The sequence below is a fragment of the Candoia aspera genome, chromosome 3 (assembly GCF_035149785.1).
Source record: "Candoia aspera isolate rCanAsp1 chromosome 3, rCanAsp1.hap2, whole genome shotgun sequence".
Classification (NCBI taxonomy): Eukaryota; Metazoa; Chordata; class Lepidosauria; order Squamata; family Boidae; genus Candoia; species Candoia aspera.
Genome location: NC_086155.1, coordinates 79,761,958 through 79,775,863, shown reverse-complemented (window position 1 = coordinate 79,775,863; position 13,906 = coordinate 79,761,958). Strand labels below are relative to the sequence as shown.

Sequence of the window (13,906 nt, the reverse complement as noted above, 5' to 3'; positions counted from 1 at the left end):
ATGGAAGATTTGTGCAATTAAAGTAACAGAAGGGTAGAACTGTGTTTGTGGGAATATTAATCATCATTGCCAAAATAGAAAAGATGACTCACCGCATCAGTGACCTTCATGCATAAACGCACCAGCCCCTTGCACTCTTTCAGAACTAAATATTGACAATGCAGTCAAAGGAGAGACTTGGTTGCCAATGGTGGGTGGAACGTATGTGTATAGGGGATGGGGAAGGGAGTTCCTGGGAGTTCAGGAAGAAGGGGATGTGATGGGAGTTCCTGGCCACAAGAAGGGGCCCCCAGAGCAACAGCTGAAAGGACTTCAGTGGGGTTTCAGATTAACCACTGTGGAATCAGCAAAAAATTAATTCAGCTCTTCAAAGAAGGTGACCTCATGTGATCAGACAGGTCTACAGCTGATATTGAATTGGGGCAGTAACTGTGTAGCAGTTCTTAGTACTGTTAAATGCAGTTCAATATCACTTTTAGTATAGTGAGACCTCATTTTAGCACACTTCAATACAACAAACTATGCATATAATGGGTGCAAATGACAGAAGTTGATGAAATGATGTAATTGTCATCATTTGCATAATGATGTTATTATACAAATGACATAAATCACCACAGTGATATACTATACTTGTGAATAAGACACATACTTTACAAAATCCATTGGATGGGATTGAGGTATTAAATTGAAAGAATTGAAAGAATTTGGGTCGCTAGCAGGATTTAAAGTGAATCTACAGAAAACAAATTTTGACCAAGAATATGGATTTGTATCAACAAAAGAACTTGGAAGAATTAACTGGATTTACAATAGAAAAAAAAGTGAAATATTTGGGAATATATCTAACAGCAATGAATGTTAATTTATTTCAGAATAATTATATCCCACTTTGGTTAGATATAAAAAAAGACTTGGATCGATGGGAAAAATTACAATTGTCATTATTAGGTAGAATATCAGTGATTAAAATGAATGTTTTGCCAAGAATCTTATATCTTTTTCAGACAATACCTATATTGGCTACAGAAACTCCCTTTAAGCTATGGCAATGCGACATCTCTAAATTTATATGGCAAGGGAAGAAACCTAGAATAAAATATAAGGTATTGCAAGATGCGAAAGAGAGAGGTGGTCTGGGCCTTCCGGATCTCAAGTTGTATTATGCTGCTTGTTTAGTATGGCTTAAGGAATGGATAGTTTTGAAGAATGACAAATTATTGACCTTAGAAGGCCATAATTTAAGATTCGGATGGCACGGACATTTATGGTATGGTAAAGTCAAAGTTAATGTGGACTTTAAAAACCACTATGTTAGACGATCTTTGCTAAGGATTTGGAACAAATATAGACCAATTCTATGTCCTAGGAAGCCCCTGTGGACCTCTCCACAAGAAGCATTTTATAGAACTGAAACAAGAGATAAATATAAATGGTTGAGTTACCAGGATTAGAAAAAGAACAAGGAGAATACAAAATCAAATTGAAAGAACAACTTGCTTTAGAAGGATATACCTTTCAATGGTTTTCTTATATACAACTTACAGAGAAATTTAAGTTAGATAAAAAAGACTTTGGATTTGAACAGAATAAATCGGAATTTGAAGTACAACTTTGTGAAACAGATGAACATTTAATTGCTATAATGTAAGATTATTGTTGAGATGGGAAATGGTGGAAGAACAAGCGAAAGAATGCATGATTAAATGGGTGAAAAACCTTGGCCATAATATATCTATGCAGCAATGGGAACATATGTTGTCTAAAGGGTTGAAATTTACCCTCTGTTATAACCTTAAGGAAAACTGTTATAAGATGATGTTCCATTGGTATATGACCCCCCAAAAACTCTCTAAAATGTATGGGAATGTTTCTAATGTTTGCTGGAAATGTAATAAACAAGAAGGGTCGTTTTACCATATGTGGTGGACGTGCGAGGTTGCAAAGAAATTTTGGTCCCAAATACGTATGTTGATGCAGAGTATATTAAAGATACAGGTACCATTGAAGCCAAAATTATTTTTGTTGGGGATATTGGATCTACAAATAGAAAAGCACCTTGTCAGAATTTTACAATATATGATCACCACAGCAAGACTTCTTTATGCACAATTTTGGAAAACTCAGGCTTTACCAACGATACAAGAATGGTTGTTAAAATTGATGGACATGGCAGAAAATGACAAACTGACTAGTTTGTTGAAAGAAAACTTAAGTTGTTATTATCTCAGAGTGGAAACCATTATTGTATTATTTACGAAATGAAGGTGGGGCAAAGCTTACATGGGGATTTGAAGATTAGATTGTAAATATAATAGAATATATTAGACAAAGAATTATTTCTATATATTGTATGAAAAACTAGTACTTAGGATAGATTCTTATGTTCTTATGACCAGAGATAGACTGGAAGTTATTTATCTCTCATACTTTTATCAGTCTATTATTTTACTACACTTGTTCTTTTCTTTTTCTTAATTTTGTATTTCTATTTCCTTTTCTATTTCTAACTTTTAATTATGTATTTAAAATTTCAATAAAAACAAATTCAAAAAAAAATAAGACACATCCTTTTTCTTAAAACAAGATTTCACTGTAACAGTATGACTGCAAGAATTCCAGCTGGCCAATCTTAGTGAATGCAAATATCATAGGAAAAATTATTTCATACATGAAAAGTTTTGGGATGATTATAAAGTATGGCTTTTACATTTATTATACTCTCCTTTCTCCAAACTTTTTGAAATGAACAGATGCATTGTGTACAGAATCCAGTTCACTTGTACCCATCAAGACAAACTTCTGACAGGTTAGGGATACAAATTGTTTTATTGGTGTTCTAGTCAAAATGAGAAAAATAAACAGAATAAGAATATAGAGAAGAAAGGAATGCAACAAACGTTTGATTTATTTTAATTCCAGAGTCTGGTGCAGCTGTTCCAGCTTAAATACTAAATACGGTATTCCAAAATTTCAGGGACGTGGAAACTGTAACTGAGGTCACCACAGCAATCTACAGTACTATGAAAAAATTGATGCAGAGGACTAGAACTTTTAAATAATTTCCAGTTTGGAGGCAAAAATCTTTCTGAAAATTATGAAGTGTTGAAATTATTCCAAATGTCAAAAGAAGGATCATTTTCTCATTTTAGTAATGATACATTTCAACGGTCATAATAACTACTAATAATTCAGAAAAACACTGTATACTAGTTATTCAATACAATGTTGTTCTTCAACAACAAATGAAGTCCACTGCTGCATAATCTTAAATTATTTTGAGCCTTATGAAATCCTGCATTTTATGTCTACAACGAGGTCAGATCACATCACTACTCCCAGTACTCACTCATGCTGAAACAGCATCCATCAGGGCTTTGCAGCTTCAGAATTAGGTGAAAGAGAGAAGGTAGATTTTTTTTTTTAAGATTTCTTTTCTGAGAACTTGCAAAGCCTTTTGGCACCCATTAATCGCAGCAAGAAAACGATCCCCCTTTCTAAATCCTATTGCCAAAATAAAGAAAGCCCGACAGAAACAGGAATGGATTATGAGAGCCATTTAATTCTGGTACCCAAGAATTGCTCTGAATTCAAATTTTTGCACCTGGCAGAACATCTCTGCTTGCCTCTGGGCTGGGCTGATTTCTCAGGATCTCCAAAATTTCTTTTTTAAACAGTGCTCAAGTTTCTCTCCAGGGATGTATACTGTATGTGTGTGTGTGTATGCGTGTGAAATACAGAGCGTATGGATAGCTTGAAACAGGCAAAACCTGTGGCTTCTTCAAGAGGGATCTTCCTTCTTTCTTTAAAAAAAATGGGGAAGCATCCACTTGCTTCTCGTGTCAACTCTTCCCCGTATACGAAATACAGGCATCCGCGCTAACCACGAAGACGGAAACCTTCATCGACGCTAGGGGGCGCTCACAGCCCTACCATCGAACAAGCCAGAGTGCCCTCCCCTTCTGGGGACGACAGGCCCCCACCTTCCTAGCCAGGCGGCAGCCAAACAGCCTCTTCCCCAGCCCTGAGGCACGGCGGCCACGGCAAAGGGCAGGGGCGCGCGGGGGACGCTGTTAGAAAAGCCGATCCGAACCAGCGCGCCCTGGCCATGAAGAGCTTGGCAGGTGGCGAAGGTGCGCGTCTCCTGCCCGCGATCCTCTTCGCCCTGCACCTGCGGTTGGGCACAGGCGCGTGCCCGTGTCAGGATCCCGCGCTTTGCAAGCCTATCTCGAGCCCCAGAAACTTTGAGGTGAGCTCCCCAGCGCCGCGGTCTCTTTCCTGGATGGGGAAAGTCCTGCGAACTGGACGGATCAGGAGGGCTCGTCTCGCTCGGGTCAGCCGGTCCCAGATGAAGGTGGAAGCTTGAGGCGTGCAGTCCTGGGCACTTGTCTCAGGAAAAGACGCCTTTGAGTTAAGGAGGCGTGGCTCGCGCGCGACTGTGGGAGCCGGAAAAGGTCGCGGCTTCTTAAATATGCTAAGGACGGGGACACAGAATCCCCATCGGATCCGAAGTACCTTTATTTGCTTCGGATACAAGTGCTTCCTTAGCCAGTCTGTTTTGATTCTAACAGAGTGTTTCTCAACCTTAGCACATTTTGAGGTGTGTGGACTTCAACTCCCAGATTTTCCCAGCCAGCAAAGCTAAGGTTGAGAAACACTGCTGTACATACTAGCCTACTCCACCTTAAGGGGTCTTAGACTTTTGGAATTGCAAGCAGCTCAGGATTTTCCCACCATTGCTTGTCGATTCCAGTAAATGGATCACTGTTGAAATGGATCACTGCCCTGCATCCTTGACTTTCTTCATACAGAAAGAAAAAGAGGAGGCATATTCTAGCCGAAGTCTTATGTGTAACTTGTCTTTCTCTTCTTCAGTTTCCTGGTGCTGTCCTCTGGGGTGAAACTCTAGGATAGTGGTTACAAAATGAAAGCAAAGGTTGACAAATCTGAAAATAATTGGCAAATAATAATAATTGCCAGTAATTATTGGAAAGGGGAGAGATCCAGCCCTCAGCCTCTGCTCTGCAGGGTGCTCAACTCTCTCCCCATGCCTATTTAACATCTATATGAAATGATTGGGCAAGGTCATCCACCAGCACAGGGTTAAGTGCCATCATTATGCTGATGACATGCCACCCTACATCTATGCCGTGAGCCGCCCAGGTCATGCAGTAGTTGAGGTGCTTTCCCGCAGCCTGGAGGCTCTGAAAGTCTGGATGGCAAGGAAGTGGCTTTGGCTTGACCCTCGCAAGACTAAATGGCTGTGGTTTCTAGAGTCCCCCATATCTAGTGAGTTTCCAACATTGACTCTGAATGCGGTAACACTGTGCACAATCTGGGGGTTCTGCTCAAAGAGCAGGTGGCAGCTGTGGCTAAGAGGGTTTTGTGCACCAGTTGTGCCAATTCCTGGATTGGGAAGCACTGCTCATGGTCACTTATGCTTTAGTCACCACTTAGCTGGACTATTGCAACATGCTTTATGTGGGGGTGCTCCTGGAGAATTTGGAAGCTTCAGCTGGTCCTGAATGCTGTGGCACAGGTAGTACTGGGCCCCTCACAGTATGCCCATGTAACATCGCTGCTTTGTGAGCTGTACTGGCTCGCAGTAGGCTTCCAGATGCAATTCAAGGTGGTGGTTGTCAACTTTCAAGCCCTGCATGGCATGGAGCCAGGTTACTTGTGGGACCGCCTCTCCCTGATGGTTTCTACCCATCCCGCCAGATTGGGCAGAGTGGGTGTGCTCCAAGTCCCATCAATGTGTCACTTGGTAGATCCTCAGAAGGTGCCTTCTCTATCATGGTACCTGTCTGGTGGAACAACTTCCCCCTGAGATATGGAACACCCTGATCCTGCTGGCCCTCTGCAGGACATAAAGACCTGGCTATTCTCCCAGGCACCGGGGCCAGGGTGTTAATGGAGCTCTGATGTGGGTGCAGGTCTATCTGTGTATCATTGTGAGATTTCTTAGGGGCCTCAACTGCTATTCTAGTTCTTTTTTTTATGCCATTTTTACTGTATAGATTGTGTTGTTTTTATTTGTTTACTGTTCAGAGTGCTTTGGGAGATGGGCAGCCAAGATATATAAATAAAATAAAATAAATAAATCCCAGTTTGAAGGCAGTAAAGAGAAATTACACATCTTGGCTGAACTAGGAAAGCCAAGCAGGGTCATGTCTGAGTAATACTTGGATGGGAGGTCACCAGGCAGTAGTAGGGCTATAGGCTAGACTGGGAAATAGGAAAACAAAAACAAAACATGCCAGAAAGTGGCAGTGGCAAGCTATTTTGTTGTTAAGGAAACTGCCCAGACATTAGGAGATGTGTTGGACTCATGAAGGAGGTTCTACTTTTTAACATAAACAATGTGCAGTTGACAATAGCTTCCATGTCCATACAGGGATTTTTTTCTAGACAGTTAACATATCCTGGTTCTCTTTGGGCATTTTGTAGGAATCTTCTTTTTAAACCATGACCAGATGCTTGAGCCAATTAGATGGGCCTTCATAAAACAGGATATCACACAGCCAAGTTATACTGTCTGCCTAACTGTTATAAAGCCTTTACAAACTTAAATGAGAATGACCACTTACATAAGCTGAAAGATAGGATATAAATATGTTAATGATTTTAGAAATCTTATAGCTGCTATTAAAAAGTGGCATAATTAATGTGCCCATTTTTGTGTTTAAGAAAACTGAATTTTAATTAATCTTTTTAATATATCTGAATCAGTAAATATAAGCAGACAAAAATAATTTAGTTATGAAACCATTTATTATGTGACAGAATTAAAGTCACATTCCTTAGGTCTATTTATGGGGTGGTGGTGGAATCTTTATGTATACTTTTATGCAAAACAAATACTCTTTATATTTGAAATGGAGTGGCTCTAGGGGGGTTGTTATTGAACTGAAAACTTCCATGTCATTCCAAAGTATCAGAATGTATGCCAAGCAAATAGTTTTGAATGTGCTGGACTTTGGACAGAGAATTATGGGAGTTGGTCCAACATGCAAAAAATATTAAGTTGGAGAAGGTTTTTTTTCAGTCCTAATTAAAATTGTTTTCTTTACCAGCTAAACTGGTTAAAGGACAGTGATGAAAGTGAGACTATGTATGTATGTATGTATGTATGTATGTATTTTGCTGCTCTCTGTAGGTCTTTGTATTTGATGTTGGTGGAAAGACCTGGAAGAATTATAACTGGTCACAAATTACAACGGTGGCCACATTTGGAAAATATGACCCTGAGCTTATGTGTTACGCTCATTCAAAAGGATCCAGAGTAGTTTTAAAAGGTAAGTTATAATCAGAATAATGAGGACATTTTCTGCACCTTGTTTTTATGTATTTTCTCACATGTAAGACCCACTGAGCTTAATTAAATCTATTCTCCATTAAGTGTGCATAAGACTGCAGTCTTAATCATTATGGGATGCTTTATGGGATTTTGCATCTGGTCAGCCTTCCCCAGTCAACTAATCTCTGTAAGTATTAAATTTGTAGCATGGTTGATTGCTGTGGTCTAAAAAGGCTACTGTAAATCCACAGTTTGTGATAATGTTCTTCTTCTGTAATGAAGTTTTTCTGCTAGCTGTTTCTTGTATACTGTTTTTCAGACAAGCCAGTATTATTAATATTAAACAGTATTCAGATGAGTTTGTCCAAACAAGTGTCATCAGCAAAGCAATATAGAAAGCACAGCAGAAAAAGTATATAAATCCTGATCAGTGAGTGCACAAAAGCTGAACAACTTGTCTTATGACCTATAACATACCAAAATAACAATTATTTTGGTATGTTAAGCAACATCTGAAGCCACTTATGACCTTGCTAATTCCTTGTTTCAGTTCCTCCTTCATGGACTGTGAACTTCTGGTCCTCTCTTCATGCTCATGCTTATGGCCTCTGGCTAAAGCTGTGTTTTCATATGTAATATAATTCAGCAGACGTTCATTTCTGTGATCTGCCCTGATATGCTGATGACGGCTTTTTTTTAAAATCATACTTTATGTACGAAAGGCTGCTATAAGGTGTCTCTTACAACCTGGCTCTATTCTTCTGGGGAGATACAGGCCTTCAAAGGTGATACCTTTCATTACATAAATCCATGGGCAAGGATAATCATGTGGATTTTCCCTCCTCATTGGGATTCTCCTTTCTAGAAGTACAATAGCAAAGACTGATTTAAATTCATTACTTGAATGTTTCTAATGGTGTTATCAGATATGGGCTCTTCACACATCTGCTTGTGAAGTGAGCAGAGATGATAATTTGGTGACCAGCCAGTGCCGTTGCTGGGCACTTACCATCAAGCTTGGCTGACTGCTGCAAATGAGAGGTTTTGTGCAAATAAGAATCCTCCATTTGCAAGTAGAAAGTACAACTGCAGAAGCAGAAATAGGTATCAGTAATGATTTGCATATCAGTAGCCTGGCTATTGGAGAGGACACCTGCCTCACTTCATCTTCTGCCCTCAGAAAGGCATGACTGTAAAGAGTTCTACTGCAGGACTACATCACCATGGCAAATAGACAGGATGGTTTTCATTACTTCCCTTTTTTTGTTCTGGGGGATGGGAAGAGGATTTATCTGTACAAAAATTGAGAGGGTAGAGCTGTGCTTCTAATTACTACCAATACTGACTGAGACATCTCTGCGCTCTATTGGCCAATAACTTCAGTGTTAAAAAATCACACAGAACGAAATGGGAATTGTCAGAACAGGATTAGATTGTATGTGAAATACACTGTATTGTGCAGATAAGGATTATTGCTAATGTCAAGCATCTAGAGCAGATATTATTGATATTTTCCAAGCAGCTAAAGCAGATTTTCTTCATATTTCTGGTCATGTGTGCACACTACCCTAATTTCAGGATAATTTATCATGTAATATTCAATGCCAGGATACCATTTACCGTGAATTCTAAAGCTACTGACATGTGCTGTTTAAAAGAAATCGTATTTTTAATTTCTCTGTGTATGTATGTGTACATACACATACACAGACTCTTATATTTGTTTGTGCTTTTTAAATAGAACAAAAATACTGTTATGAATAAACTTAAAACACAAAATACGCAAGCGAGATCCAGTCAAGTTGGGGGGCTTCTGCTGCTGAATGCTGGACCAGCTTAGTAGAGCTAAAACAAAGCAGTTGTGTTTCTTGTAATTCTAACCCCTTATCTTTTTTTCCATCTGAAAAGGAGACTCAGTATTTAATTATTTCAAGCAAAGCCCGTGAAAAGATAAATACCATTGAGCTCAGCAGAATATACTTCTGAGGAATTATGATTAGGATGATGTCGATCTCAGAATATTTCTTCTGCCTTAATAATGCAGCAACCTGGCAAATCATCATCATCACCATCATTTTTATTTTAGGAGATGTATCTGTGAAGAAAATTGTTGATCCTGTGGTCAGAGCAGCCTGGATAAGCCAGCAGTTGGACCTGGCCAAAACACAGTATATGGACGGAATCAATATTGACATTGAGCAAGCAATTATCCCGTTTTCGGCTGAATATTCTGCATTAACAGCTTTGGTTAAAGAAACCACAGATGCTTTTCACAAAGACATTCCAGGATCCCAGGTACAAATAGAACAGTGACTCTTCTCACCCATGCACTAGTTAAATGTTTCCCAACTATCTATTTAACTCAGACTATACAGCACTTTTTAGAACTAAAACCTCTCCAAGTAGCTCCTAATAAAAAACATAGAACAACACTCATTAAAAACTATTAGTAAATTAATGCTTTTTCCTGTAAAAATCTAAAAAGGAAAAGAACCCTATAGAACAAACTCTACTGACCTAACACCATTTAAGAATATTATAAAAAATAACCAAGAATAGTAGTTAAACCAATCCCACACCACAATACAGGTAGTCTTCATTTACTGCCCACAGTTGGGACTGGCAACTTAGTTGTTAAGCGAAGTGGTCACTAAGTGAAATCGCTATTGTGCTTATGATTTTATTTCAGCTTTCCTTTGCTTTACAGACTTGCAGAGGGCTGATCATAGTTACATTTTCATCACCATCGTATGCCTCGTACATTGAATGGTTGCTGTACAAGGCAGCTGCTAAACGAGGACTACCTTTAGAAACAGGCTGAACTAAATAAATAAAATTTTAAGGTCCACTTGAAAGAAAAGCTGGCCAAATGCTTGTTTCTAATAAGAGAATTCCACAGATGTGGTGTTGCCATACTTAACCACAGAGGGCAGATTTAAAGAGTCTCTTTGAGAGTACTATTGTGAACATAAATTTTGATGTTGAATATTTTTAGTCATAGCTGTACAGGCTGAGAGAGTATGATGAAATGTGTATGGTGATGTCATTATGCAAATACTGCAACACATACCTGTTACATATGCTTGCTTATTTGCTCAATTTATTCGCTGCCCATCTTTTTTCCAAGTGACTTTAGACGGCATACAACAGGGTTAAAAAAACATTAAAAAGTATAAGAAATATATAAAACCAACTAAAACAGAGAATAAAAGATGGATGTTAAAAATAATGGAGCCACTTCACTAGATCACCCATCACCTACTCTGCTGGTTGATTGGTTTTGTTATTTTTCTCCATTGTAAATCAGAATGATTTTTTAAAACCTTGGATATTGTTATCTCAATTGTTGGTTTAATTTTTATTACTGTTTTGGTTTTAACTTGTCTTATGTTGTTGAGAGTGTCATTGCTATGAGATGGGTGGGGCCATATAAATTGCTTAAATACATGCATAGGTACATTTTAAAATAATATATTATGGTCTTCCAATTATATGACCATGAATTGAAGTCCAGACAGATACAAATCAAGATCAATTTGGTGTGCTCCTGAAAGGATGCCATTTAAGCTGGTGGGCTGGATTTGATTGAGTGTATGAAATGATGTGCATCTTTGTCCTTAGATGCATTTTAGTTTTGATTTCTAAGGAAAAAAATGTCAATTTTTTTCGTTACAGTATGGTGCCCATTAAAATATCTAAGACTTTGGCTTCATTATAGTACCTGACCTTGTTCTACTACACTTTAATATTCCTGCTAGTAATTTTATGGTTTGTGTGCAGACCTATAATTAATAATGCTAGTGTAGAGACAGACAGACAGATGTTTTTCTTTCACACACAGGTAACTTTTGATGTACCTTGGTCTCCTGAACGTATAGACGGGAGATGTTACAACTATACTGGGATTGCTGATTCCTGTGACTTTGTGTTTGTGATGTCTTATGATGAACAGAGTCAAGTATGGTCCAAGTGCATAGCAAGAGCAAATGCTCCATATAACCAGACCTTAGCAGGTATGAAATAGTGCTATAAAACAAGGGAAATGTTGGAACTCTTTAAAAAAACTTGGAATATATGCAGTATTTCAAATTTCAAATTTGCTTTACTATTTGAAGAATGTAAAGTATGTTTATTTAAAGCATATTACTTTGCTCTGTGGTTAAAAAAAATCGCTACATTGCTTACAAAGGCCAGAAATTTAAACAGTCCCTGCTGTGTATACAGTTAATAATTGTGGTTAGTTTTTTAAAGTAGCAATACCTGAAGGGATCTAAACATACTATTTTTAAAAAACTATTTGAGAGTAAATAAGGTAAAAGCTAAACATTATAATAAATTGTAATATCATCTAATCTTCAAAATATTTGCTCAGGATTACATTTAGGGTAATTTAACACAAGAGGTACCTGCTATAGATGGGAGGAAAGAGCTTACTTGGCTTCCATCTCAAATGACAACATCTCAGTTAATTTGGTTAATTAGTAATTATCTTGGTCATGTACCTTTTCCAGGTTCTAAGGCTATGTAACCATTAGTCCTCTACATTCTCCTGAAAGCTGTCTTTATGAGGAAATAAATAGTAAGGAAAACTAAACAAAAATGTTCATCTAGAAAGAGAGGGTACATCTGAGAGACTAGTAAGTTTAAATGTATCTTGAATTTCTACCTCAGTAGCCTTTGAAAGCTTGATGGTGCAAATATAACCATAGGTATGGAAGTAAGTAAGAATAAAAAGCATGTGGGTAAATTTTTAATTTTATATTAAATTAGGATATGACAATTACACTTCCATGGGCATTAATCCAAAGAAGTTGGTGATGGGAGTTCCATGGTATGGCTATGATTATACTTGTCGAAACTTGTCAAAGGTAAGGGAAAGACAGATTACTTGTTTATCTTCATTGTCTTTGGGCTTTACTTTTGGGGACATGAACAATAATCCTTCTTACAGCTTTAATATAGATCCATAACTACAGTTGTATTTTTTCAGACTCATATTTGCACCATTGAAAAAATTCCTTTCCGAGGAGCTCCATGTAGCGATGCAGTAGGACGTCAGGTTCCATATAAAATAATAATGACTCAGGTGAATAGTTCTCTTTCTGGAATTCTGTGGGATGAGGAACAGAAAGCTCCATATTTGGAATATAAGGCAAGTTGCTATAAATAATTTATTTTGAACATTATTTTAATTAGTTTACTGCATCAAATATATAAATATAGCTAGCTAGGTTGGTTCATTGATGGGGGAAAAGATCCCAAAATAAAATAACTGCATTACTTTTACTAGGACCAATATTACAAAGTCATGAGGAAGCTTCAGATTATCCCAAGTCCAGGGGCAATATGTGTAGAAATTAAAGGGCTGACAAAAAAGAAAAGGAGAACATGAAGGAGATGATGTGCGAAATCTTTCCTAGAGTTAGGGACTGAATCCAGATTTTTCGAATTGATTAAACTCGTTGGGTGATCTTGGGCCAGTGAGAAACAGAGCAGTTAAAAACAGAAGCAAAAACAAACAATTTAAACGGTGTTTAAAGACTACGGATTTTCGTATTTCATTTGCACAAAGGTGGCTGGTGTGCTAAAGGGCTGAGACGAAAAGAACATCGGTTAATCTATTTGTCAATATTTTTGCTGTTACATTCCCCTATCTTACAGGATTCACAGGGTGCTTTTCATCAATTATGGTTTGATGATCCCAGGAGTGTTTCTCTGAAAGCTGCCTATGTGAAAAATCGTGGCCTCAGGGGCATTGGAATGTGGAATGCAAATTGTCTTGAGTATTCTGGAAGTTCTGAAGTGCAGCAGCAGACAGAAGCAATGTGGGAAGCCTTGCTGCCAAAATAATGAGTGCGTGTACTCTGCCATTTTGAATTTAATACTGTTTCAGTTGTGTAGCATTTCTGTTTTAATTACACTGTGTTAAACCTAGCCCATTCTTGTCAACAAATAAAATTAGATTTAACTTTCTTACACGCATATATATATTGTTTCTTCCCTTCTTCAACTGGTCTGGCTTATCATAGCAAAGCTTCTATTTCTGGCCAATTAATATAATCCTAGAATTAGGAGAGCCCTAGAAATAACTGGATAGCCTTTAAACAATTAACTTCTTTTTTCCTAATAAAAGACAAGTGTTTTTTTTAATCATCATACTGTCTTCCATCTCTATCCTGAAGTTATAGCAAAACTGAAGCAGACCTCAACCTTCCCTGATTTAAGCAGATTTCTAACCCAATTCCAAACTAGCCAAGACATGAAGAGAGGGAGAAGCCGTACTGAATAACAAGAGCCTGAAGTATGATGGAAAACAAAAAATGAAACAAAGATCTGTTCACTGACCTTTTCTTTGGCCCATCAGTGATATATTCTCAAAGGCCTGATTTCTGCTATGTTGAAAGAACACCCAACTCTCCCAACCCAGAAGGGATTCCCAGTTAGACAAGGCCCAAACCAGATCAAAAGGAAGAATGACCTCATTTCTATGGACATTTTATGGGGTGTCTCAAACAGCTTTCTGATGCTATTCCTTTTAGTAGCTATTGACTGTCATCAATAGTACTCAGGAAAATCTCATCCTCAGTTCAGAAAGCAGCATCCAAA

General features: G+C 37.9%; 1 protein-coding gene across 1 annotated transcript; it reads left to right on the top strand.

The window, feature by feature from the left end:
• The first annotated feature begins 3,988 nt into the window (after window positions 1-3,988).
• LOC134493552 (di-N-acetylchitobiase-like) lies at window positions 3,989-13,278 on the top strand. Its single transcript, XM_063298190.1, has 7 exons — window positions 3,989-4,249; window positions 7,160-7,298; window positions 9,387-9,595; window positions 11,142-11,313; window positions 12,071-12,168; window positions 12,291-12,452; window positions 12,962-13,278. Exons 1-7 carry the CDS (start codon window positions 4,109-4,111, stop codon window positions 13,148-13,150), a joined length of 1,110 nt encoding a protein of 369 aa, XP_063154260.1. The 5' UTR covers window positions 3,989-4,108; the 3' UTR covers window positions 13,151-13,278.
• Window positions 13,279-13,906: the final 628 nt, after the last annotated feature.

Bases quoted from the DNA above. Each gene is read 5' to 3' on its own strand.
- LOC134493552 (XM_063298190.1), top strand. From the start codon at position 4,109: ATGAAGAGCTTGGCAGGTGGCGAAGGTGCGCGTCTCCTGCCCGCGATC. The intron at 7,299-9,386 runs GTAAGTTATAAT...TTTTTATTTTAG, and splicing joins ATCCAGAGTAGTTTTAAAAG to GAGATGTATCTGTGAAGAAA. The intron at 12,453-12,961 runs GCAAGTTGCTAT...CCTATCTTACAG, and splicing joins CTCCATATTTGGAATATAAG to GATTCACAGGGTGCTTTTCA.